General features: G+C 42.6%; 1 protein-coding gene and 1 non-coding gene across 2 annotated transcripts in view; one reads left to right on the top strand and one right to left on the bottom strand.

Annotated features, from left to right (window-relative positions):
• ZZEF1 (zinc finger ZZ-type and EF-hand domain containing 1) overlaps positions 1-23244 on the top strand; it is a 137912-nt gene that overhangs the window by 14154 nt on the left and 100514 nt on the right. The window contains exons 2-6 of the mRNA XM_024235183.3: positions 5438-5582; positions 12328-12522; positions 15028-15199; positions 16682-16881; positions 19605-19815. Of these exons, the coding sequence (XP_024090951.3) occupies positions 5438-5582; positions 12328-12522; positions 15028-15199; positions 16682-16881; positions 19605-19815 (923 nt within the window). The remainder of the gene's footprint in view (positions 1-5437; positions 5583-12327; positions 12523-15027; positions 15200-16681; positions 16882-19604; positions 19816-23244) is intronic.
• LOC112129827 (small nucleolar RNA U13) lies at positions 14789-14891 on the bottom strand. The gene has a single exon (XR_002912178.1). It is a non-coding gene; the product is annotated as a small nucleolar RNA U13 (small nucleolar RNA).

Below are 23244 nucleotides of genomic sequence, written 5' to 3'. Positions count from 1 at the left end.
CCAGTCTGTCATTGATGGGCATTTATGTTGATTGCGTGTCTTTGCTTTTGTGAATAGTGCTGCAGTGAACATTTGTGTGTATGTGTCTTCATGGTGGAATGGTATCTCTTCCTCTGAGTATATACCCAGTAGTAGGATTGCTGGGTCAAATGGTAGTTCTGTTTTTAGCTCTTTGAGGAATCACCACATTGCTTTCCACAGTGATCGAACTAATTTATACTCCCTTCAAGAGCTTTTAAACATTTTCTCAATATCCTGTTTTTAGTAATAGCATCCTGTTCTTTCATGATTGCAATATCTATTTATTATAAGAGAGTGGTGGTTGCGCAACTCTGAGTATACTAAGACCTACTGAATTATACACTTTAAAAGGATGAACTTTGTAGTGTATGAATTACATACCTTTAGTAAAGTTGGTATTAAAAATGTTTTTTGGGCCGGGTGTGGTATCTCACACCTGTAATCCCAGCACTTTGGGAGGCCGAGGTGGGTGGATCACGAGGTCAAGAGATCAAGACCATCCTGGCCAACATGGTGAAACCCCATCTCTATTAAAAACACAAAAATTAGCTGGGCGTGGTGGCACATGCCTGTAGTCCCAGCTACTCGGGAGGCTGAGGAAGAATAGCTTGAACTCGGGAGGCAGAGGTTGCAGTGAGCCGAGATCGCACCACTGCACTCCAGTCTGGGCAACAGACCAAGACTCCGTCTCAAAAAAAAAAAAAAAAGAAAAAAGAAAAAAAATGTTTTTGGCCAGGCGCAATAGCTCACGCCTGTAATCCCAGCACTTTGGGAGGCCGAGGCAGGCAGATCATTTGAGGCCAGGAATTCAGGACCAGCCTGGCCAACATGGTGAAACTCCATCTCAACCAAAAAGTACAAAAAATTAGCCAGGCGTGGTGGTACATGCCTGTAGTCCCAGCTACTCGGGAGGCTGAGACAGGAGAATCACTTGAACCTGGGAGGCAGAGGTTGCAGTAAGCCGAGATCGTGCCACTGCACTCCAGCTGGGGTGACAGAACTAAACTGTCTCAAATTAAAAAAAAAAACAACTTTAGAAAAATATTTCTCTGAAGATATTAATCATCCTTTTGAAGTTTTATTTTACCTGCATAGTCTGTCTTTTCTCCTAGTTGTGTTTTTTTTTTTTTTTTTTTAAAGATAGAGTCTGGCTCTGTCACCCTGGCTGGAGTGCAGTGACACCATCTCAGCTCACTGCAACCTCTGCCTCCTGGCTTCAGGTGATTCTTGTGCCGCAGCCTCCTGAGTAGCTGGGATTACAGTCATGCGCCACCACACCCAGCTAATTTTTTTGTACTTTGTCAGGGTTTCACCATGTTGGCCAGAGTGGTCTCAAATTCCTGGCTTCAAGTGATCCGCTGGCCTCAGCCTCCCAAAGTCCTGGGATTACAGATGTGAGCCATCACACCTGACCTCTCCTAGTTGCTTTTTCTGAGTTTTATGTTAAGGCTTTACTCAAATGTCCAGGTGGCCTGGGCTGTCCACTCATTAAGGAATGGGGGACTAAAAAGCTGGACGCTCTTTGTGTCTGGCTTGTCAACTGGTGGACTCACAGCGAGATGAACTGGCTGGCTCTTTCGTTGGGAGATCCCCAGTGTTGGCGGCTATAGGTGCATTCCCTGAGCTTACCAGGTTCCCCAGAGAATGCTTTTCCAGTCATCTGCCTGAAGGATATGAGGCTATGGGGCTAGTTGCCAGCATTCTGGGAAACCTGGGGGAAGATTGAGCCTTACACATTGAGCAAGTAAACATCAGTGTCCCTATTCTCAGTGTGGTGTTCTCACTTTCAGTTGTGCCTGGTATTTTCTAGTCCACATGCCGTACTGCTCTTGAGAGAATACACCCCCAGATTTCTGCCAAGATTGGGAAGGGGGATCTGGCTTTATTTTTAATAGGAAAGTTTTAAACATAAGAAAGTAGAAATAAGAGTAGAATTAGCTAGTTTCAACAATTACCAGCTTAAGGCCAGTTTAATTTGTTCTAACCTGCCCTCTGCTTTTTCCTTCCCCTATCCGAATTATTTTGAAGTGAATCTTGACGTCATATTATTTCATCCATAAATATTTCATTATGTGTCTCTACAAAATAACACTTTAAAAAACACATGCAACACTGCTGTCGCCCTTTTCTCCTCAAAGCAAAACAAAAAGTCCAGTTTCTCCTTAAGATCATTTAGAGCCGGGCGTGGTAACTCGCCTATAATCTCGACTCTTTGGGAGGCCGAGATGGGAAGATCTCTTGAAGGCAGAAGTTTGAGACCAGCCTAGGCAGCAAAGTGTGAGACCCCTTCTCTACAGAAAAATTAAAGGATTAGCCAGGTGTGAAATACGCCTGTAGTCCCAGCTACTTGGGAGGCTGAGGCAGGAGCATCTCTTGAGCCCAGGAGTTTGAGGTTACAGTGAGCTGATCGCACTACTGCACTCCAACCTTGGTGACAGAGCAAGATTGTTTCTCAAAAAAAAAAAAAAAAAAAAAAATCCGGTCATTTCTGCTTTTTGTTTTGTGTTGTGTTTATTGTTGAGACAGAGTCTCGCTCTAGCACCCAGGCTGGAGTGCAGTGTTGCAATTTTGGCTCACTGCAACCTCCACCTCCTGGGTTCAAGTGATTCTCGTGCCTCAGCCTCTGGAGTAGCTGGAATTACAGGTGTGTGCCATGATGCCCAGCTAATGTTTTGTAGTTTTAGTAGATACGGAGTTTTGCTGGCTTGGCCAGGCTGGTCTTGAACTCCTGGCCTCAAGTGATCCGCCCTTTTGGGAGGCACTTTGGCCTCCCAAGGTGCTGGAATTGTAGACATGAGCCAGCACACCTGGCCCAGTTCCGCTTTTTAAAATAGGCTTTTTACCACTTACATCCACTTCCCACAGCACCTGTTATTACCACCCCAAAGTCTTTTTGGGCCTGCAGCATGGGGCAACTTCCTTCTCAGCCTTGCCTACTCAGATTAGAATTCCACCTTCTTGGATCAACCAACCAGGTACTACTTATCCATCTGTTTCCGAGGTTCCAAAATTTTGTAGCTGTTGCATCTTGTATTCTTTGTCTGTGTGCTTAAAACACACACACCCCAGATCTCTTGATAATATTGTCTTAGTGGGTTTTGGGAGGGAACAGAGGTAAATGCATTTGTTTAGTATGACTTTTTTGAACTATGAATACTCCTGATGACTGGTTGTCCAGACGCTGCTCTGAAGCCTTGAGGGATAGGGTACGTGTTTTTCCCCAGAGCCTCCTAACTCATCTTTTTTTTTTTTTTTTTGAGACGGAGTCTCACTCTGTCACCCAGGCTGGAGTGCAGTGTGTGATCTCAGTGCACTGCAACCTCTGCCTCCTGGGTTCAAGCAATTCTCTGCCTCAGCCTCCCGAGTAGCTGGGATTACAGGTGTCTGCCACCATGCCTGGCTAATTTTTTGTGTTTTTAGTAGAGACGGGGGTTTCACCATCTTGGCCAGGCTGGTCTTGAACTCCTGACCTCGTGATCCACCCACCTCGGCCTCCTGAAGTGCTCGATTACAGGTGTGAACCACCATGCCCGGCTTCCTAACCCATCTTTATACCCCACGACCACAGACAGGTCCACCTTTATCATGAGCATTTCCCTCTGTCTTCTATCCAATGACATTAATTTTAACTGCTGCTTCCCTCCTTCCTATTACAGCCCATCAGGACTGTGTGACTCCCAGGCCTCTTTTCTCTACACTTAAGATTCCCCCAACAGGGCACAGTTTCTAGTCTTCTCTCTAGCATGGTTTCTGTCCTCTGATCTCTTCCATTCATTTCTTTTTGGTGTGTAGCTTCAAAACCAAACTCACCTTTCTTGATTGGGTCTAGTCAGAGTAGAAAAAGGTAATAGCTCCTCTCCTTTTGAATGTTATACCTTGATTAGTGTAGTCTTTGATCCTATTGACTTTTTGGTTAATCTTACAAGGTTGAACAGAGGCAAAAATTTCCATGCTGCTTCTAAGCTCACTGTCCCCCATACTGCATTTATGCCCACGGTTTTTGGACTCAAATACAGGAATTTGCATTTGTTCCTCTTAAACACTGCATTGTTCAGAGGTCTCTGATGGAAATAGGGGTATTTATGTTAGTCATGAAACCTCAGTAGGATGTTTTCCTATTTCATGGAGAAGAGAAATAAGAAAAAGGGGCAGGAGTTTTAAGAAAGGGAGAGGGTTACTTGGAAAGGGGCTTGAAGACTACTGAAGTATTGCATGGTGAGAGCGATGTATGAGTGAGTGTATCAGCAGGAGGACAGAAGGCATTGTTGAGGAAGGGACTGAAATCTGGGGAGAGAGGGCAGTTGCTAAGTGAGGTAAGTCTTGTAGGATGTAAGGGAAGGGGGTCAGGGACACCAGAGGGTGAGGTTAGAAAGGAGAAGGGGAACACTACAGGGCTGATGTGCTTTCACTGTACTGGGCTCTGTTCAAATGTTACTTAATCCAGGCAGCAGCCTGTGAATTTGACAATATTTGCTCCATCTTTCAGATCAAGCAGCTGTGGCTTATGGAGGTAAAGAAACTTAGGTAAGGTCACATAGCAGAGTAGTGATAGAGCAGATTTAAACCAAATCTCTACTGTACCAGGTTCCCCAGATGGCCCAACATGGGCAAGAGGCAAGTTAGATTACAATTAAAGGTTAGTGAAAACAGGGCTGTGAAACAGATAAACCAAATTAGCTCTTGTGTCCAAAGAGTGTTTAAAAGAAAAAGCCCAGGTGGACATGGTGGCTCACACCTGTAATCCCAGCACTTTGGGAGGCTGAGGTGGGCGGATCACCTGAGGTCAGGAGTTCGAGACCAGCCTGGCCAACATGGTGAAACCCCATCTCTACTGAAAACACACACAAAAAAAATTAGCTGAGCGTTGTGGCAGGTGCCTGTAATCCCAGCTACTCAGGAGGCTGAGGCAGGAGAGTCACTTGAACCCGGGAGGCGGAGGTTGCAGTGAGCTGAGGTCGCGCCACTGCACTCCGGCCTGGGCGACAAGAGTGAAACTGTGTCTCAAAAAGGGAAAAGAAAAAGCCCAGCCAAAGTCGAGGTGCTGTTCTAAGCCAATTCTTTATATTCTGGCACTTCACAACCAGTTGAAAAACTTCACAGTGGCTGCTTCCTTCTGAAATTATTTAGTGAGGAGGAGACTTACTACATAATTATTCTCTTGGATTACTAAATGGTTACTCTCTTGGAATATAGATTGGAATACAAATAGGATGATAAAATTGCGTATACGTGTGTACTTGCATACATACATCCTACAGAGCACAATGAGTTCCTGTTCTAAATTTATCTTTGGTTGATATATGTGGACTCTTCTCCCTGCAACCAAAAATAAATAAATCACTGGTTTTGAGAATTTGAAATAAAAGAAACAGTTACTTGAAACAGCCCTGATTTTCTTGCATCTCTTATCTTGTAGGCCTTTGCCCAGTTTGATGCCGAGGGTGATGGGACAGTTGATGCCGAGAACATGTTGGAGGCCCTCAAGAATTCCAGTGGAGCTAATCTTCAGGGGGAGCTGAGCCACATCATCAGACAACTACAGGCCTGCTCTCTGGTTCCAGGTGAGGCATCCGTCTAGGTACTGTTAGAACTAAAGTGATCTTTGCTATACTACTGATTGATATTAGGCAAAATTGTGGCCACACGCAGTAAATTCCCCCAACAGTGTTCATTAGGCTCCTGATCTGAATCAGCGTTTCGTGTAGTCACCTCCTTCATTCCCCCAGTACGGTGGTGGCTAAGCAGTTCTACCGTTTTTTTATAACATGAACCCTTGTCACGCGGCCACCCTCCTTACTGGATCTCTTTATCTCACTACAGAAGCCCTCTTTGGCCTTCACTGTTCATTCTCTTAGCATCCTGCACTCTTTTTTGCAACATATTACCATTGTAATTGATCAATTCATTATTCAATTATTAGTAAAGTGTTTGTCTTCATTCCTGTACTATAGTTCCATGAGGGCAGGGACCTTCTGTCTTATTTCTGCTCTGTCCTCACATTTGGGGCATTTTTTTTGGCATGTGGTAAGCACTTAGTGGTTTTTTTAGAAAGCTATTACAGTAGTCCCTCTTTACCCATGCGGGAGATGTTCCAGCACCCCCAGTGGGTGCCTGAAACCAAGGATAGTACCCAACCCTATATATACTATATATTTTTCTGATATATATATATATATATATATATATATATATATATATATATATACACACACTTATGATACATTCTAATGTATAAATTAGGCATAATAAGAAGAGGTCAGGCCGGGCACGGTGGCTCACGCCTGTAATCCCAGCACTGTGGGAGGCCTAGGCGGGCGGATCACGAGGTCAGGAGATTGAGACCATTCTGGCTAACACAGTGAAACCCCATCTCTACTGAAAATACAAAAAAATTAGCTGGGCATGGTGGCGGGCGCCTGTAGTCCCAGCTACTCGGGAGGCTGAGGCAGGAGAATGGCGTGAACCCGGGAGGCAGAGCTTGCAGTGAGCTGAGATCGCACCGCTGCACTCCAGCCTGGGCGACAAAGCGAGACTCCATCTCAGAAAAAAAAAAAAAAAAAGAAGAAGAGGTCAATAACAATAGCTGACAATAAAATAGAATGATCATAACAATATACTAAAATAAAAATTATGTGAATGTGGCCCCTCTCTCTCTCTCTCTGTCTCACAGTATCTGTACCATACTCACCTATTTTGGGGTCTTTATTGACCACAGGTAACTGAAATTGTGGATAAGGGAGGACTACTATATTCAGAAATTTAAGTAAGAATAAAAATAGCTTAAAATTAAGCAATGCTGGCGGGGCACAGTGGCTCATGCCTGTAATCCCAGCACTTTGGGAGGCCGAGGTGGGCGGAGTTCCCGACCTGAGGTCAGGAGTTCAAAACCAGCCTGACCAACATGGAGAAACTCCATCTCTACTAAAAATACAAAAATTAGCTGGGCGTGTTGGCTCATGCCTGTAATCCCAGCTATTCAGCAGGCTGAGGCAGGAGAATCACTTGAACCCTGGGAGGTGGTGGTTGCAGTGAGCTGAGATCACGCCATTGCGCTCCAGCCTAGGCAACAAGAGCGAACCTCCTTCTGGGAAAAAAAAAAAGAAAAGACATGGCCTGTGTTTTTGTATGTTTTTTTTTTGAGAGCTCAGACTTACACGTAAAGACAGAATCATAATAAAATTAACATTTATTTTTTCTAGTGAGAAGACAGTTGTGTTTGAAAGAGAAAGAAACTTTGTACATTTTCCTTTCAGTCTTGGTTTATTTTACCTCAGCACTTTTCCTGCTCTGTGCACTTGGTGTCATAATACTTAGGGTCACTAGGGCAGCAATGGAGGTAAAATAGATTTGATAGACACATAAATGTAAATCTAATTGCTCTTGACCCCTCTGGCTTACTGACTGCTGAGTGATGTATTGAGCTAGGGAAGGATAGTTTCCGTATATTAATGAAGAATGTATATTTCCAGCCAGACATGGTGGCACATGCCTGTAATCTCAGCACTTTGGGAAGCTGAAGTGGAAGGATTGCTTGAGGCCAGGAGTTGAGACCAGCCCGGGCAACATAGTGAGACCCCATCTCTTAAGAAAAAAATTAGCAGGTCATGGTGGTATGCACCATTGGTCCCAGCTACTGGGGATGCTGAGGCAGGAGGATTGCTTGAGACCAGGAGGTTGAGGCTGCAGTGAGCCGTGATCACGCCACTGTACTCCAGCCCTGTGATAGAGCAAGACCCTGTCTCAAAAAAAAAAAAAAAAAAAAGTGTATGTTTCCATTCTCCCTCAGGTTGTCTTTAATTATGTAATTGTATACATGTTAACTTTTTCCCTAGTCTCATGGCAATTAAAATTATTATTATTATTTTTCTTTTGAGACAGAGTCTTGCTCTGTCACCCAGGCTGGAGTGCAATGAGATCTCCATTCACTGCAGCCTCCATCTCCTGGGTTCAAGTGATTCTTGTGCCTCAGCCTCCCGAGTAGCTGGGAGCACAGGCACCTGCCACCACGTCCGGCTAATTTTTATGTTTTTAGTAGAGATGGGGTTTCACCATATTGTCCAGAGGCTGGTCTTGAACTCCTGACCTCAAGTGATCCACCCGTCTTGGCCTCCCAAAGTGTTGGGATTACAGGCGTGAGCCACTGCACCCGGCTTGAATTGTCTTTAGCCAGCTTTTATCTTAGCGTTTACATACTACTCCACTTTTGCATTACCAGCATGTGGATAGCATCAGGATCTTTATTTGGACACCTCAGACAGTTTTGGGGAGGAAAGCAAAGGGATTGAGACCAGGGAATCCACCAACAGATAATTCGTAGTGCACTGTTGTGCTGGGCGACTGCTGAAATGGGGGTTGAGATTGAGAAAACGTCAGGGTCCAAATCTCAAGGCACTTACATAGCAGGCTCATGACTTAGGACTTCCTACTCAAAACTTTTCATCAGCACCCAATTCATCAGTCTTGGAATGAACCTTTGTAAGCTGAAGTTGCTTTGGTGGTGGGAATTTTTAGTTTCTAACCTTCGTCTGCACTAAAACTAGTTCCTTTTGTATCTCATGGTGTTGGTGCTTAAGCGTTTAAGAAAAGAGAACAGTACCTTTTCCAAATTCATGAGGCTTGGAATTCATTTACTGAAGGCTAAATTAATTTACCAAATGTTTCATCATATGAAAACACTTTTTCCATTATGTGACAAGTTTTTGTTTTGTTTTTAACATAGATACAGCGTTTAGCCATGTTGCCCAGTCTGGTCTTGAACTCCTGAGCTCAGGCAATCCACCTACCTTGGCCTCCTGAAATGTGGGGATTACAGGCGTGAGCCACTGCGCCAAATCTGTTTTTTCACATAGGTTTTGAGCAAATCAGTGCAGCATCAGCCGTATCCTAAATATGAAGCTCAGGTATTACTGTGGAGTCAGCTAAGAAAAAGACTGAGCCACTCCTGGCTTCTTTCTTCCTCAGCTTTCAGACGGCCTGTCATGGGACTTTGCCTTGTGATTGTGTGAGCCAGTTCTCCTTAATAAACTCCCTTTTATATATACATATATCCTATTATTTCTGTCCCTCTGGAGAACACTGACTTATACAGATTTTGATACCAGAAGGGGTTCTAAAGGAACATTTTTTTTTTTTTTCTGAGATGGAATCTTGCTCTGTCACCCATGCTGGGATGCAGTGGCGCAATCTCGGCTCACTGCAACCTCTGCCTCTTGGATTCAAGCAATTCTCCTGCCTCAGCCTCCCAAGTAGCTGGGATTACAGGCACCCGCCACCGCGCCCAGATAATTTTTGTATTTTTAGTGGAGACGGGGTTTCACCATGTTGGCCAGGCTGCTCTTGGAACTCCTGACTTCATGATCTGCCCGCCATGGCCTCCCAAAAGTGCTGGGATTACAGGCGTGAGCTACAGTGCCCGGCCTTTGAGGAAGAGAATTTTAAGGATGGATTCCTTTAGTTGGTTTTGTAGTTTTGGGAGTTGGCTGTTTAATCTGATTAGACCCAAAAATGCTAAGGAGTCTACCTCTAATAGTATGGAGAATGCTGATAGTCCTTGGCGTGAACTGTTAAGAGAGTTGTGCAGAATAAATGCACTTGATATTCCCAATTCACCTCTCTTGAGAATCAAGGAGTTTAGTGACTCCATACATGATACCTTTGGCCATATATGGAGAACCAAGGACTATAATGAAGTTGGTTGGTGCTCCTAAGTTTGCTGGACAAAGTGATGAAAGAAGAGGATGAGCTCAAGGATTCTGTCTCCAGAAATGCTTACTTAGCCTCACATCTTCCAAGATTGCCCTGGGTGAGAGTCTTAACCTCCTTTAGACAAAGGGCTGAAATTGTGGAAAATCAGACACAAGCTCATGTCATGTGAGTGGCTGACCTCCAATGAAAGGTGCATGCTCAGTCTCAGCAGGTATTTACTGTTAAAATGAGGGCATTGATTGGGAAAGAATGGGACCCAGTGCATAACTGGAAGAGACATACTTAGCATCTGGCAGAATCCCCATGTTGGCTCCCTGACCAGTAGGGTGAGAGCTGTTACGGTGGGAAAGGCCAAATGGAAGCCATCAGAGCTGGCTCTACCTAGAAAAGTAGTAAATCAGAAACAATATCGCACTCCTGGAGGGATTGCAGACATTGGTGCCACCATCAAGAACTTGAAAGATGCAGAAGTGGTGATTCCCACCATGTTCCCATTCAGCTCTCCTATTTGGCCCGTGCAGAAGACGGATGAATATTGGAGGATGTCAGTGGATTATCGTAAGCTTAACCAAGTGGTGACTCCGATTGTAGCTGCTGTACCAGATGTGGTTTCATTGCTTGAGCAAATTAACACATCTCCTTATACTTGGTATGCAGCCATTGATTTGGCAAATGCCCTTTTCTCCATTCCTGTCCATAAGGCCCACCAGAAGCAATATGCCTTTAGCTGGCAAGGCCAGCAATATACCCTCACTGTCTTACCTCAGATATATCAACTTTTCAGCTTCGCGTCATAATACTGTTTGCAGAGATCTTGATCACTTTCCCTTCCACAAGATATCACACTGGTACATTACATTGATGACATTATGCAGATTGGACTCAGTGAGTGAGAAGTAGCAAACACACTGGACTTATTGGTGAGACATTTGTGTGCCGGGGGTGGGAAATAAGTCTGAAATAAATTCAGGTACCTTCTACCTCAGTGAAATTTTAAGGGTCCGGTGGTGTGGGGCTGTCAAGATATTCTTTCTAAGATAAAGGATAAGTTGCTGTATTTGGCCCCTCCTACAACCAAGAAAGAGGTACAACACCTAGTAGACCAACTTGGATTTGGAGGCAATGCATTCCTCGTTTTGGTGTGTTACTTTGGCCCATTTATCCAGTGACCCGAAAGGCTGCCAGTTTTGAGAGGGGTCCAGGACAGGAGGTAGCTCTGAAACAGGTCTAGGCTGCTGTACAGGCTGCTCTGCCGCTTGGGTCATGTGACTCAGCAGATTCAATGGTGCTTGAGGTGTCAGTGGCAGACAGGGATGCTGTTTGGAGCCTTTGGCAGACCCCCATAGGTGAATCACAGCAGAGGCCTTTAGGATTTTGGAGCAAGGCCCTACCGTCTTTTGCAGATAACTACTCTTCTTTTGAGAGACAGTTCTGGGCCTTGGTAGAAACTGAACATTTGACTATGGGTCAGCAATTTACCGTGTGACCTGAACTGCCTGCCATGAACTGGGTGCTTTCTCACCCATCCAGCCTAAAGTTGGGTGTGCACAGCAGCATTCCATCATCAAATCGAAGTGATAGATACGTGATTGGGCTTGAGCAGGTCCTGAAGGCACAAGTAAATGCCCATAGTTTCCACTCCTGTCACCCTGCTTTCTCTCTCCCAGCCTGTACCGATGGCCCATGGGGGGTTTCCTATTATCAGTTGACATCTTGGTGTGTCACCTGAGCCTCATTTTCCTCAGTTGTTAAAAAGGATAGCTGTACCTTCTGTGCCTCCCCCCTCACCTTACTGTGAGGATGGAATATGATGTATGTGGAAGCACCTTATTGGTTGTAAAATGCCGCTGGAAACTGTGGTAATGGTAGTGGTTGTATTGTCATTATCATTGTCTTAGTATCTTAGTGTAAAAGCAGTTATGTTTTTACTCTTAATGCACTGAACTTTATTTGTACCCTGTATTCTATATACAAGACTTCCTTAAAAACATCTATTAGTGTTTAAGTGCTTATACATTTTTGAAGTTTGGATTGAAACAAATAATCATTATTCTAAGTCTTCTAAAATTCTTTTCAACTAAAATTAAATTATTATTATTATTTATTATTATTTTTTTTTGAGATGGAGTTTCACTCTTGTTGCCCACGCTGGAGTGCAGTAGCGTGATCTGGGCTCACTGCAACCTCCGCCTCCTGAGTTCAAGCGATTCTCCTGTCTCAGCCTCCCAAGTCGCTGTGATTACAGGCACCTGCCACTGCGCCCAGCTAACTTTTTTGTATTTTTAGTGGAGATGGGGTTTCACCATGTTGGCCAGGCTGGTATCAAACTCTTGACCTCAGGTCGTCCTTCTGCCTCGGCTTCCCAAACTGCTGGGATTACAGGCGTGAGCCACTGCACCCAGCTAAATTAATTCTTAAGTTCAGAATGCTACTGGTTCATTTCTTTAAAACTTAGATTTTTAAACAATTAAAACTGAAAATATCAATGAAGATTGTTAATGACTGCTTTTAATTTAGCCAATTCAGATAGGCCACCATGCCGGGGATGTGGAAACTATTGTGGCTTCCCCGAAACACCAAAAATGGATTTTATCTGTTTAGGTTTCACAGACATATTTTCGGAGTCGAAGGAGGGCCTTGATAGTCACTCGTCAATGATACTGCGCTTCCTGCATCGCAATCGGCTCTCCAGCGCGGTGATGCCCTACCCGATGCTGGAGCACTGCAATACCGTGTGCACCATGCGGTCTTCCGTGCTGAAGGAGGCTCTGGATCAGCTGGTACAAAAGGAGAAGGGTATGTGTGCTGGGGGGTTCTCCTGAAAATACTCTGATGATTTCTTCTAACTGTTGTATTGGTAAAATGAGCCAATTCTTTTCCCTGCCTTTGTTTCTGAAAATACAGAGTCATGAGTTTGTAACGTAAGAATGTGATCTTTCTCCTCATTCCCTTTCTTCCTAACACGGCTGGTTTCTCATCATTCAATTCTCTGCTCATATGTGACTTGAGGGATGCCTTTCTGCTTTATCTAATTAACACCTCCCCTACCCCCCACCTGGTCAGGGTCACCTTTGCAGGTTTAATGGTGGAAATCACTCTTATTGTTACCTGAAGTTGTAGCATTATTGATTCACTTGTGTGTTGTCTGTCTTGTCTGCTTCCTCATTCCTGCACTGTGCCTGTTGCATGGTAGGTATTCAGTGACTATTTGCTGGATAAATGAAGGAAGCTACCACAGACTCACTTGGAGATGGCAACAGAAATTCATGATGTGTATAGATAGGTCTGTGGAACATAACAGAGCCCAGGCATAGACCCGATATACATGTGAGAACATAGTACCAGATAAAGTCAGCGTTATAAATCAGGATGGAAAGGTGAACTGCCAACAGATGGAGTTAGGGCACCTAGTTTGCCATTTGAAGAAAAAATAAAACTAGATTTTTTTTTTTTTTTTCGGAGACTGAGTTTCGTTCTTGTTTCCCAGGCTGAAGCGCAATGGCACGATCTCTGCAGCCTCTGCCTCCTGGGTTCGAGCGATTCTCCTACCTCAGCCTCCTGAGTAGCTGGGATTACAGGCATGTGCCACCACGCCTGGCTAATTTCTGTATTTTTAGTAGAGACGGGGTTTCACCGTGTTGGTCAGACTGATCTCAAACTCCTGACCTCAGATGATCCACCCACCTTGGCTTCCCAAAGTGCTGGGATTACAGGTGTAAGCCACCACCCGGCCGAAACTAGATTCTTAATACATTCCATTCACTAAAATAAATTTCAGATGATCAAAAAGTTCAACTAAAAATAAAATGCTAAAAATATTGGAAGAAAATAGTTCCACCTTGTAAAATATGGAACAGCCTTTCTAAGCAAGGCATGAAACCCAGAATCTATGAAAGAAAAGATTAATAAATTAGTCTGTATGAAAATTTAACTTTGCTCACAGCAAAAAAAAATATAAGCAGAGTCAAAAACAAGTGACATTCTGGGTAACAAAAATAAATTTTGTAACATATTAAAGACACAATTGACTAAATTTTTTAGTAACTCTACCCTTGGGCAATCATTTAACTCTGTGTTCCTTAGTTTATTTATTTTATTTATTTTTTTGCGACGGAGTCTCACTCTGTCTCCCAGGCTGGTGTGCAATGGTGTGATCTCGGCTCACCGAAACCTCCGCCTCCCAGGTTTAAGCAATTCTCGTGCTTTAGCCTCCTGAGTAACTGGGATTACAGGCACGTGCCACCATGCGTGGCTGGTTTTTGTATTTTTAGTAGAGATGGGGTTTCACCATGTTGGCCAGGCTGGTCTCGACCTCCTGACCTCAAGTGATCCGCCTGCCTTGGCCTCTTAAAGTGCTGGGATTACAGGTGTGAGCCACTGAGTCCGGCCAGTTTCTTTATTTTTAAAATGAATTAATACATAAGGAATATATAAAAAGCGCATGGCCAGGCACGGTGGTTGATGCCTATAATCCCAGTACTTTGGGAGGCCAAAGTGGGAAGATCACTTGAAGCTAGGAGTTTGACACCAGCCTGGGCAACACAGGGATGACCGCATCTCTCCAAAAAATTTTTAAAAATTAGCCAGGTGTGGTGGTGCACGCCTGTAGTCCCAGCTACTTGGGAGAGTGAAGCAGGAGGATCACTTGAGCCTAGGAGATCGGGGCTGCAGTGAGCTGTGATCACATCACTGCACTCCATCCAGCCTGGGAACAGAGTGAGACCCTTTCAAAAAAATCTCGACAAAAAAAATCGCATGGGTTATAGTAAACACTCAAGTAAATGTTAGCTATTATATGTATGTTTATATATACTTTTGATCATGTATAGAAAATGTATGAATTAACCCAGAGGAACATGGAAGAGGGCAGGACCAGACTGTACTCAGAAGCAAGCAGCTTAAAAAGTGTCACTCATTATTTAAAAAATGTAAACTCAAACCGTAATTTACCATTTTCTTTTTGCCATGGTTTTGCAAATATATCAGTGATTAAAGAATTGCACTGATATGAGACAATGGGGTAATCCTTGGCCACTGGGTTCTTTGGAAGGTGACATATGATTTTCACGTCAGGTAATATGCCAACGACGTAACAGTTTGAGGGAGGCACATTTGACACATGTGCGTGAAAACCCGCTCATGGCCCTGATGAACTACAAAAGGATCTGGAAGGAGATTTTAAGGAAGATTTGTGTTTCTAGGGCCAGAGTACCAAGCGTATTTCTGTTAGATATTTTAAATGACTCTTTTTTTCCCTTTGTGAAAGGGATGTCATATAATCAACTCTGGTTTCCCCTACAGAAAGCCCTGGAGATCTAACTAGAAGTCCAGAGATGGATAAACTCAAGTCAGTAGCAAAGTGCTATGCTTATATAGAAACATCCTCCAACTCTGCAGACATTGACAAGATGACAAATGGAGAAACCTCATCCTACTGGCAGTCAGATGGCAGTGCCTGTTCACACTGGATTCGGTGGGTGGTATATAATACTTTTTTATTTTTTAAATTTTGGAATGTTTTCTTCTTAACTGCCTACTCTTTGTATTTCAAGGGGCTATCTATGAAGATGCCTTAAGAATCAGTAAAATGAATCATGTAAAACCATGTAACCTGGCTTATATATTCATAAACTGATAATTTCCCTGATATTTTAAAGGAGGAAATAACATTTGATTAATTTTAGATTAGTACTGATTTCATATCTTTTTTCACTAGTTTCTCAGGAAAATTAATACCACAAAGAGCAAGTACTTATGTGTGATTGTATTTTGAAATATCCTTTCTCTACTTTTTTTTTTTTTAAGACAGGATCTTATTTTTGTCACCCAGGCTGGAGTGCAGTGGTGCAGTCATAGCTCACTGTAACCTCAGACTCCTGGGTTCAAGCAGTCTTCCTGCCTCAGTCTCAGTAGCTGGGATTTAGGCAGGCGCCACCATACCTGGCTAATTTCTTTATACTTTTTTTGTAGAAATGGGGCCTCACTACATTGCCCAGGCTTGTCTCAAACTCCTAGCCTTAATCCTCCTATCTTGGCCTCCCAAAGTGTTGAGCTTATAGGTGTGAGCCACTGCACCCGGTCCCTTTCTATACTTTTTTTTTGAGATGGAGCCTTGCTCTGACGCCCAGGCTGGAGTGCAGTGGCATGATCTCTGTTCACTGCACCTCCATCTCCAAGGCTCAAGTGATTCTCCTGCCTCAGCCTCCTGAGCAGCTGGGATTAAAGCTGCCCACCACCACACTCAACTAATTTTTGTATTTTTACTAGAGACAGGGTTTCACCATGTTGGCAGGCTGGTCTCAAGCTCCCAACTTCCCAAAGTGCTGGGATTACAGGTATGAGCCACCGTGCCTGGCCTCTTTCTATATACATTTTTGAAATTCACTGTATGTAACTGAGTTGGTCACTTTAGGAGAAGAAATGGTATGGTCAAGAATCCTGGAGTGGAGCTGATGACAATAAACAGTGGTATTTCTGGAAGCTCTGAAGCTGCTATTGAAATTTTCACCTCTCCCCTCAGAAAACAGGCTAATTCCAATTGGTAGAATTAAGTGCCAGAAATAATTGTATTGTTTTCTCTTAGAGGACACATTTGACCTTTAGACATCTAATTTATAGATGAGAGAATGTACTCAGTTTTTTGTATGCAGTTTAAAATTAGTTTTTTTGCTAGGTGAAGGGATTTTGTTAGAATGTTCATACTGTTCTTTCTTTCTGTACAAATAGCTTAAAAGGAATCGTAAGATTAATCTTGAACTGAAAGGTCTTTTAAAAATGTGGGAAGGTCAAGGTCAGAAGGACTTTGAAACTCATAGCCAGCATTTCAAGTTAGTTGCTATTAGGAAAACCAGTCTTTGGGTATATCAAATGTAAGCTCTTTGAGATGGGACTTCTGGATCCTGTCAGTTCTTGACTCCTATAAACAATTGTAATTTCTGCTTTTTGTGTTTTCCAGTTTAAAAATGAAGCCAGATGTTGTGCTTAGGCACCTGTCCATTGCAGTGGCTGCCACTGACCAGAGCTACATGCCACAGCAGGTGACAGTAGCTGTGGGGAGGAATGCCAGCGATCTTCAGGAAGTCCGAGATGTGCACATCCCCAGCAATGTCACTGGCTATGTGACGCTGCTGGAAAATGCCAACGTCAGTCAGCTCTGTAAGTCCAACAGAACTGAGGGGATAGGGAAAAGCAAGGGAGTAGTATTTTTTACTTTGAAGTGAAGAGGCTGTTAGTTTTTGAGATTCGATTTACTTCTTAGGACGTACACAAAAGTGGTCATTATTTCATTCTTTAAGTGTTGCAGAAATTATAGAAAAGGGTCAGGGCATGCTGGCTCACGCCTGTAATCCCAGCACTTCGGGAGGCCAAGGCAGGTGGATCACTTGAGATCAGGAGTTCGAAAACAGCCTGGCCAACATGGTGAAACCCTGTCTCTACTAAAAATACAAAAATTATCCAGGCATGGGGGTGGGTACCTGTAATCCCAGCCACTTGGGGGCTAAGGCAGAAGAATTGCTTGAACCCAGGAGGGTACGGCTGCAGTGAGCCGAGATCACGCCACTGCACTCCAGCCTGGGTGACAGAGCAAGACTCCATCTCAAACCAAAAAAAAGAAAGAAATTATAGAAGAGCAGTGAAATCATTTTTTTCATTAAAAACAAAACAAAACATATATATATATTTAGACAGGATCTCTTTTTGTCACCCAGGCTGGAGTGCAGTGGTACAGTCATAGCTCACTGTAACCTCAGACTCCTGGATTCAAGCAGTCTTCCTGCCTCAGTCTCAGTAGCTGGAATTTAGACATGCACCACCATGCTTGGCTAATTTCTTTACACTTTTTTGTAGAAATGGGGCCTCACTGTGTTGGCCAGGTTGATCTCAAACTCCTGGCCTTTATGCTCCTGCCTTGGCCTCCCAGAATGTTGGGATTATAAATATATATATATATAAAAACATATATATATATAAACATACATATATAATATATGTTTTTATATATGTTTATACATATTTATATATTGTGTATGCTTATATGTGTAATATATATGTTTTTTTCTATTTTTTTTTCTTTTCTTTTTTTTTTTTTTTTTTTTTTTTGGGACAGAGCCTCGCATTATCACCTGGGCTGGAGTTCAGTGGTGCAATCTCAGCTCACTGCAACCTCCACCTCTGGGGTTCATGCAATTCTCCTGCCTCAGCCTCCCGAGTAGCTGGGATTACAGGTGCACACCACCATACCCGCCTAATTTTCTGTATTTTTAGTAGAGACGGGGTTTCACTATGTTGGACAGACTGGTCTCGAACTCCTGACCTCATGATCCGCCTGCCTCGGCCTTCCACAGTGCTGGGATTACAGGCATGAGTCACTGCGCTGGCCCATTAAAAATAATTTTATTCCCATTTTCTTATTGGAAAATTAGAAAAATATAAACAAAAATACTCAAATTCTACTACCCAGGGATTCTTACTGTGACTGCCTTGGTGTGGATCCTTGCAGACCTTTCCATATATTTGTGTGTGTATGGTTTACATGCACACACATATATGCACACATATATACACACCTTTTTTCCTAAAAAATAGAGCTGTATGTATCTGTTCACATATATCTATACATATCTTTTTACAAAAATGTTGATAGTCTTTGCATGTTCTTTTGTAATTTTTTAGAGTGGTTATATTCATGAATATCCTTATTTAGTGTTGTAAAAATATGCCATAATTGGCTGGGTGCGGTGGCTCACGCCTCCAATCCCAGCACTTTGGGAGGCTGAGGCATGCAGATCACTTGAGGTCAGGAGTTCAAGACCAGCCTGGCCAACATGGTGAAACCCCGTCTCTACCAAATACAAAAATTAGCCGAGCGTGGTGGCGCATGCCTGTAATCCCAGCTACTTGGGAGGCTGAGGCAGGAGAATCACTTGAATCCAGGAGGCGGAGGTTGCAGTGAGCCGAGATTGTGCCACTGCACTCCTCCAGCCTGGGTGACAGAGCAAGACTCCATCTCAAAAAAAAAAAGAAAAAAAAAATCCGTAATTTTAACCTACCCCTCATTCTTGGACATTTAGGTTGTTTCCAATTTTATACCATTATAACCTTGCTTTACACATAGCATTTTGGAAATAATCACAATTCTGTGATTGCTTTCTGGGCTTATTTCGTTCAGGGAGCCGGAATGCTTCATGTTTTATCTCATTTCTTCTAATGCTTTCCTGGGCCAAAAGAAGTGTTCTTTGCTCAAAGGAACTGAGGCCTAGGGAGGTAGAGTCTTTGTGTCTCACCCCTAGCAAATAAGTAGTTAGGCCTGTGGGTTAGAAGCTTCCTGTCTTATATTGTGATCTTTTCTCTAAGTTGTGTCCTTTTTAACTTCTTACCTTCTCTCCTCTGACCCAAATAAGAAATTGTGACATCTCTTAAAAGTGAGTCATGTCTGTGTCATCTGTTTGGATTTGATTATTAAAAATAAATTCTCACAATTGCTTGTAAGCCAGCCACTGTTCTATAACTTAATCCAAATTTCAGAATCCTAGGAAGAATTCTAGAAATGTTCTTACCATGTATTCAGACAGGCTTGTTTTAAAATGTTCTTTGTGTAGTTTTTTCAAGACTCCCAAGTTCCTAAGAAGTTTTGTTGTAAAGACTTAAACCACCCTTAATTTTACATATTATTCTTATGATTTCTTAGGTTTGTCAAAGCTTTTTGACAAATTTATTATATACTAGTTCCATTGCACATGCTATTTATTTCTGTCATCAAAGTGTACCTTCAGAATTTTCTTTTCAAAATGTCTATTACTATTGTGCTTTTAGTTGGGAGCCCAGCATTTGCCTAAAGAAGTTAATCCAATACTGAATTTTTTGTTTGTGCTCGACAGATGTCCAGATTAACATAAAGCGTTGTCTTAGCGATGGCTGCGACACTAGAATTCATGGTCTCAGGGCTGTTGGCTTTCAGAGAGTTAAGAAGTCTGGGGTCTCGGTCTCAGATGCTTCTGCAATATGGTATTGGTCTCTGCTGACATCTCTGGTGACGGCTTCTATGGAGACAAATCCCGCCTTTGTCCAGACAGTGCTGCACAATACTCAGTAAGTCATTCTCTCTATGTTCCAGCCCCCTCAACATGCCCTCATTCTTCTGTCATCCTTTAGGGCGTATCACTGAGCAGCCTTCCATCATTGATCGTTGTGGCTCAGTCCGCTCGGCCTCAGGTGCCCTAGTGTTTCCTGTTCGTGCCACTCAGCTTCACAGTGTTTCTCTCTTTGATTGATGTTCTGACTTTACAGACTGAAAAAGTGCCCATTCCACCTTCCTGCTCCTCGTCACACAGTTCCTACAGTGTTCTTCATCAGCTCACTAAGTGGACCAGTCTTGTGAGGAGGTCACTTATGCTGTGCCTGTTCCTTGTCCATTGGGAAATAATTGTTCATGTTTATATAGGATTTGATGTTGGATAAAGCACTTTCAGATGCAGTCTATTATTTCACCTACTGACACTGAAATGTACCTGTGAAAATTACCCCATTTTATAGACGCAGATGTTGTGACCTTTCCTGAAGTCACATGACCAGGCTGCAGTAATGGATCAGTTGAGGGCTCTTTCCACGAATGAGTGAAATCTTTTCAGGGTACTAAATTAATTTGTTTTGAAATGTAGAGTACTTTTGGAAAAAAATCATTAGGGCAAAAAGACCAAGTAGTAACATATAAGACAAATACAACCAGCTATAGCAGCACTGAAATATTAGTATTGTGAAGATTCAGTAACTGATAATAGGTACCTATAGTGTAGGCAGTGAGAGTATCAGCCAAAAAGAGATTGCTAATATTTTGTTCTCTAGACATCTTTTGAGATTTGTTAGCACTATTGAGTAAAACTGTTAGCAAATAACACTGCTGCTCTGAAGGTTAATAGTTGGCCATACCTTGTTCTTTCTTCCTGTTGTAACATGTATTCTCACTAAATTATTTCATACTTAGAGAAGCATTGCAAGTTTACATTTAACAAATAATTTTTATTTCTTCCTCAGTCATTAGAGAGTAATTTGCCAGCCTGTGCCCCATCGTTCCTGCTGCTTTAGTGCGTATTTCATGTAAACAAGAACATTTACTGACAACCATTGAAATCAGGAAATCCACATTGGTGTACATTGCTATGTTGCCACCATCTCATCCTCAGACTCCCTTCAAGTTTTGCACGTTGCCCCAGTTCACGCCCCTTACAGCAAAAGGATCCAGCGAAACACTCTACATTTCATTGTCCTATCTCTTTAGTTTCCTTCATTCTGAAACAATTCCTCAGTATTTCCTTGACTTTCCTCAGTATTTCCTTGACCCTGATACTTTTGAAAATTACAGGTCAGTTATTTTGAAGAGTGTCCTTCAGTTCTGGTTTATTTGATGTTTCATCATGATCAGATTGAGGTTTTGTTACCTATCTCTAGCAGGAATATCATAGAAGTGATGCTTTGTTCTCATTGCATCCCGTCGGGTTGCACACAACTTCAGATAGTCCTCATTCTAGTGCAGTCTTGTTAACTTTGATCACTTGATTAAAGTGGTTTTTGCCAGACTTTTCCATTGTAAAATAAGTATTTTTCACTTCATAATTAATAAATATGTTGAAGGCGGTACTTTGAGACTATGTAAATATCTCATTCCTCATCAAAACTTTATATTAGTGGATTCCTCTTTTATGCACTAGATTATAGTCAGCTACAGTTTTGATGCTTATGTTATCCTGGAGTTGGCTGGTGGCAACCGCTGCAGTCTGGCTTGTGTGTCCTTTTGACATGTCTCATTATTCTTGGAATGCTTCCATATGTTCTGACACAAGATATTCCAGGCTTATCTTGAATGTTTCCTGCATTAGTCCTGGAATCAACCATTTTTCTGAATCAGGGGCTCTTAAGGTGGAGATCCACCCACCTCGGCCTCCCAAAGTGCAGAGATTACAGGCATGAGCCACCACGCCCAGCCTATTTCTTTATTTGTGACTGCCTTCTCTGATACTAAGAAACTTGCTTCCCATCATCCTTGATACATTTTTGTACTTACTCAGTTCACGTCTATGTAACCAGTGTCCCCATGCCCCTCCCTATCCCATTCCTGCTCCAGCATCTTTTGCAGAGCTGCTGCTGTGGCCACCCTTGCACAGATGCCCTTCTTATCTTCCTTGAGTTCCTATACCCTGTGCCAGGCCACCCTTCTTGCCCCACTTGGTGCCTGCATTCCGTATCAGGCCGTACCTTTGTGAAGACACCTTTCTCACCCTGCTCAGGCTCTAAAACCTCACTGTAGGCCACCATGACGACTCCCCCTTACTCCCCAGACACATACAAATGCCTGCGTTGCACAGCCCCATCTTATGGACTGGATTGTCAGGAAAAGGAAGAGGTTTCTATATATTTTTTTTTTTTTTTTTGAAGATGTGGCAAGTGGTTGAAGAATGGACAGATTTTAAAGTTTGTGTTCCTGCTCAGTTTTATTAGTTTTTAGTTTATTAGTATTATAACCCCATCTCTACTAAAAATACAAAAAAATTAGCCAAGCGTGGTGGTGGGCTCCTGTAATCCTAGCTACTCAGGAACTAATAAACTAATACTAAATACTAGTGCAATATTTTCATGCACTCCTGCCTTTTTAAGATTAGTGATCTAAATCTATTTTAAAATTAAAGATTTATTGAAAAAATATCAATGAGGAAAAATAGGTAAGGAAAAGAATATTTTGGGACAGAAGTGTTGCCTGTATCAGTGGAAATAAATTCAGTAAATGATTGCATGCTACTTGTGTGCATTAGACCTCACTGATCAGCTGCATCTGTGTGTAGCTGCCATGTTTGTGCAACCCCAAAACGGCTCATTGTGTAGACAGGAACAGAACTAGGGCAGAGTGCGAGCTGACACAGTGTTAGCTTTGCTGTATTGTCTCTATTTTGAAATGTAGAAATGAAATTGTTTCAGGGATTTTCATTACCATTATCATTAAGTGACTATCAGTTGTAGAATTTTGAGTTATTTTTGATACATTCACAGAATACCTTGAAATTTTTCATGGTACACTCACTCACCTAGCACAGTTGCTGGCACACAGTAGGGCTCAGAAGTCATTTGTTGCGTAAGTTTTTGATGACTGCTAATCTAGAGGAGGTAAAGCTATTGGGGGATTCAGAAAGATAAATGTAAACAAAGACAAGAAAAGGGAAACATTAAAACAGACATTAAGGTGGAAAGGCCAAGAAACATGGCAGGAATGGAGACAGTGATGTGCTAATCTGTTTAAGAGAACATAAAATTCATGACACATCTTTAGATACCATAGATCTTCAGATCCTCGGTATAAAATTTTCTTTTTTTTTTTTCCCTGTTGCTGCTGAACAAATTATAAAATATGAGCCTCAAGCTGCTCTGCCTCTTGGGTCAGTTTTTCTAGTACTACTTAACATGAAAGCTGGATTCTAGAGAGTTGAATAAGTTTTATTTAACAGAGGGAGGCAGAACTCCTAAAAGAAAGAA

This window comes from Pongo abelii, chromosome 19, assembly GCF_028885655.2.
Source record: "Pongo abelii isolate AG06213 chromosome 19, NHGRI_mPonAbe1-v2.0_pri, whole genome shotgun sequence".
In the NCBI taxonomy this organism is placed as follows: domain Eukaryota; kingdom Metazoa; phylum Chordata; class Mammalia; order Primates; family Hominidae; genus Pongo; species Pongo abelii.
This window is presented reverse-complemented; position numbering and strand designations above follow the sequence as displayed.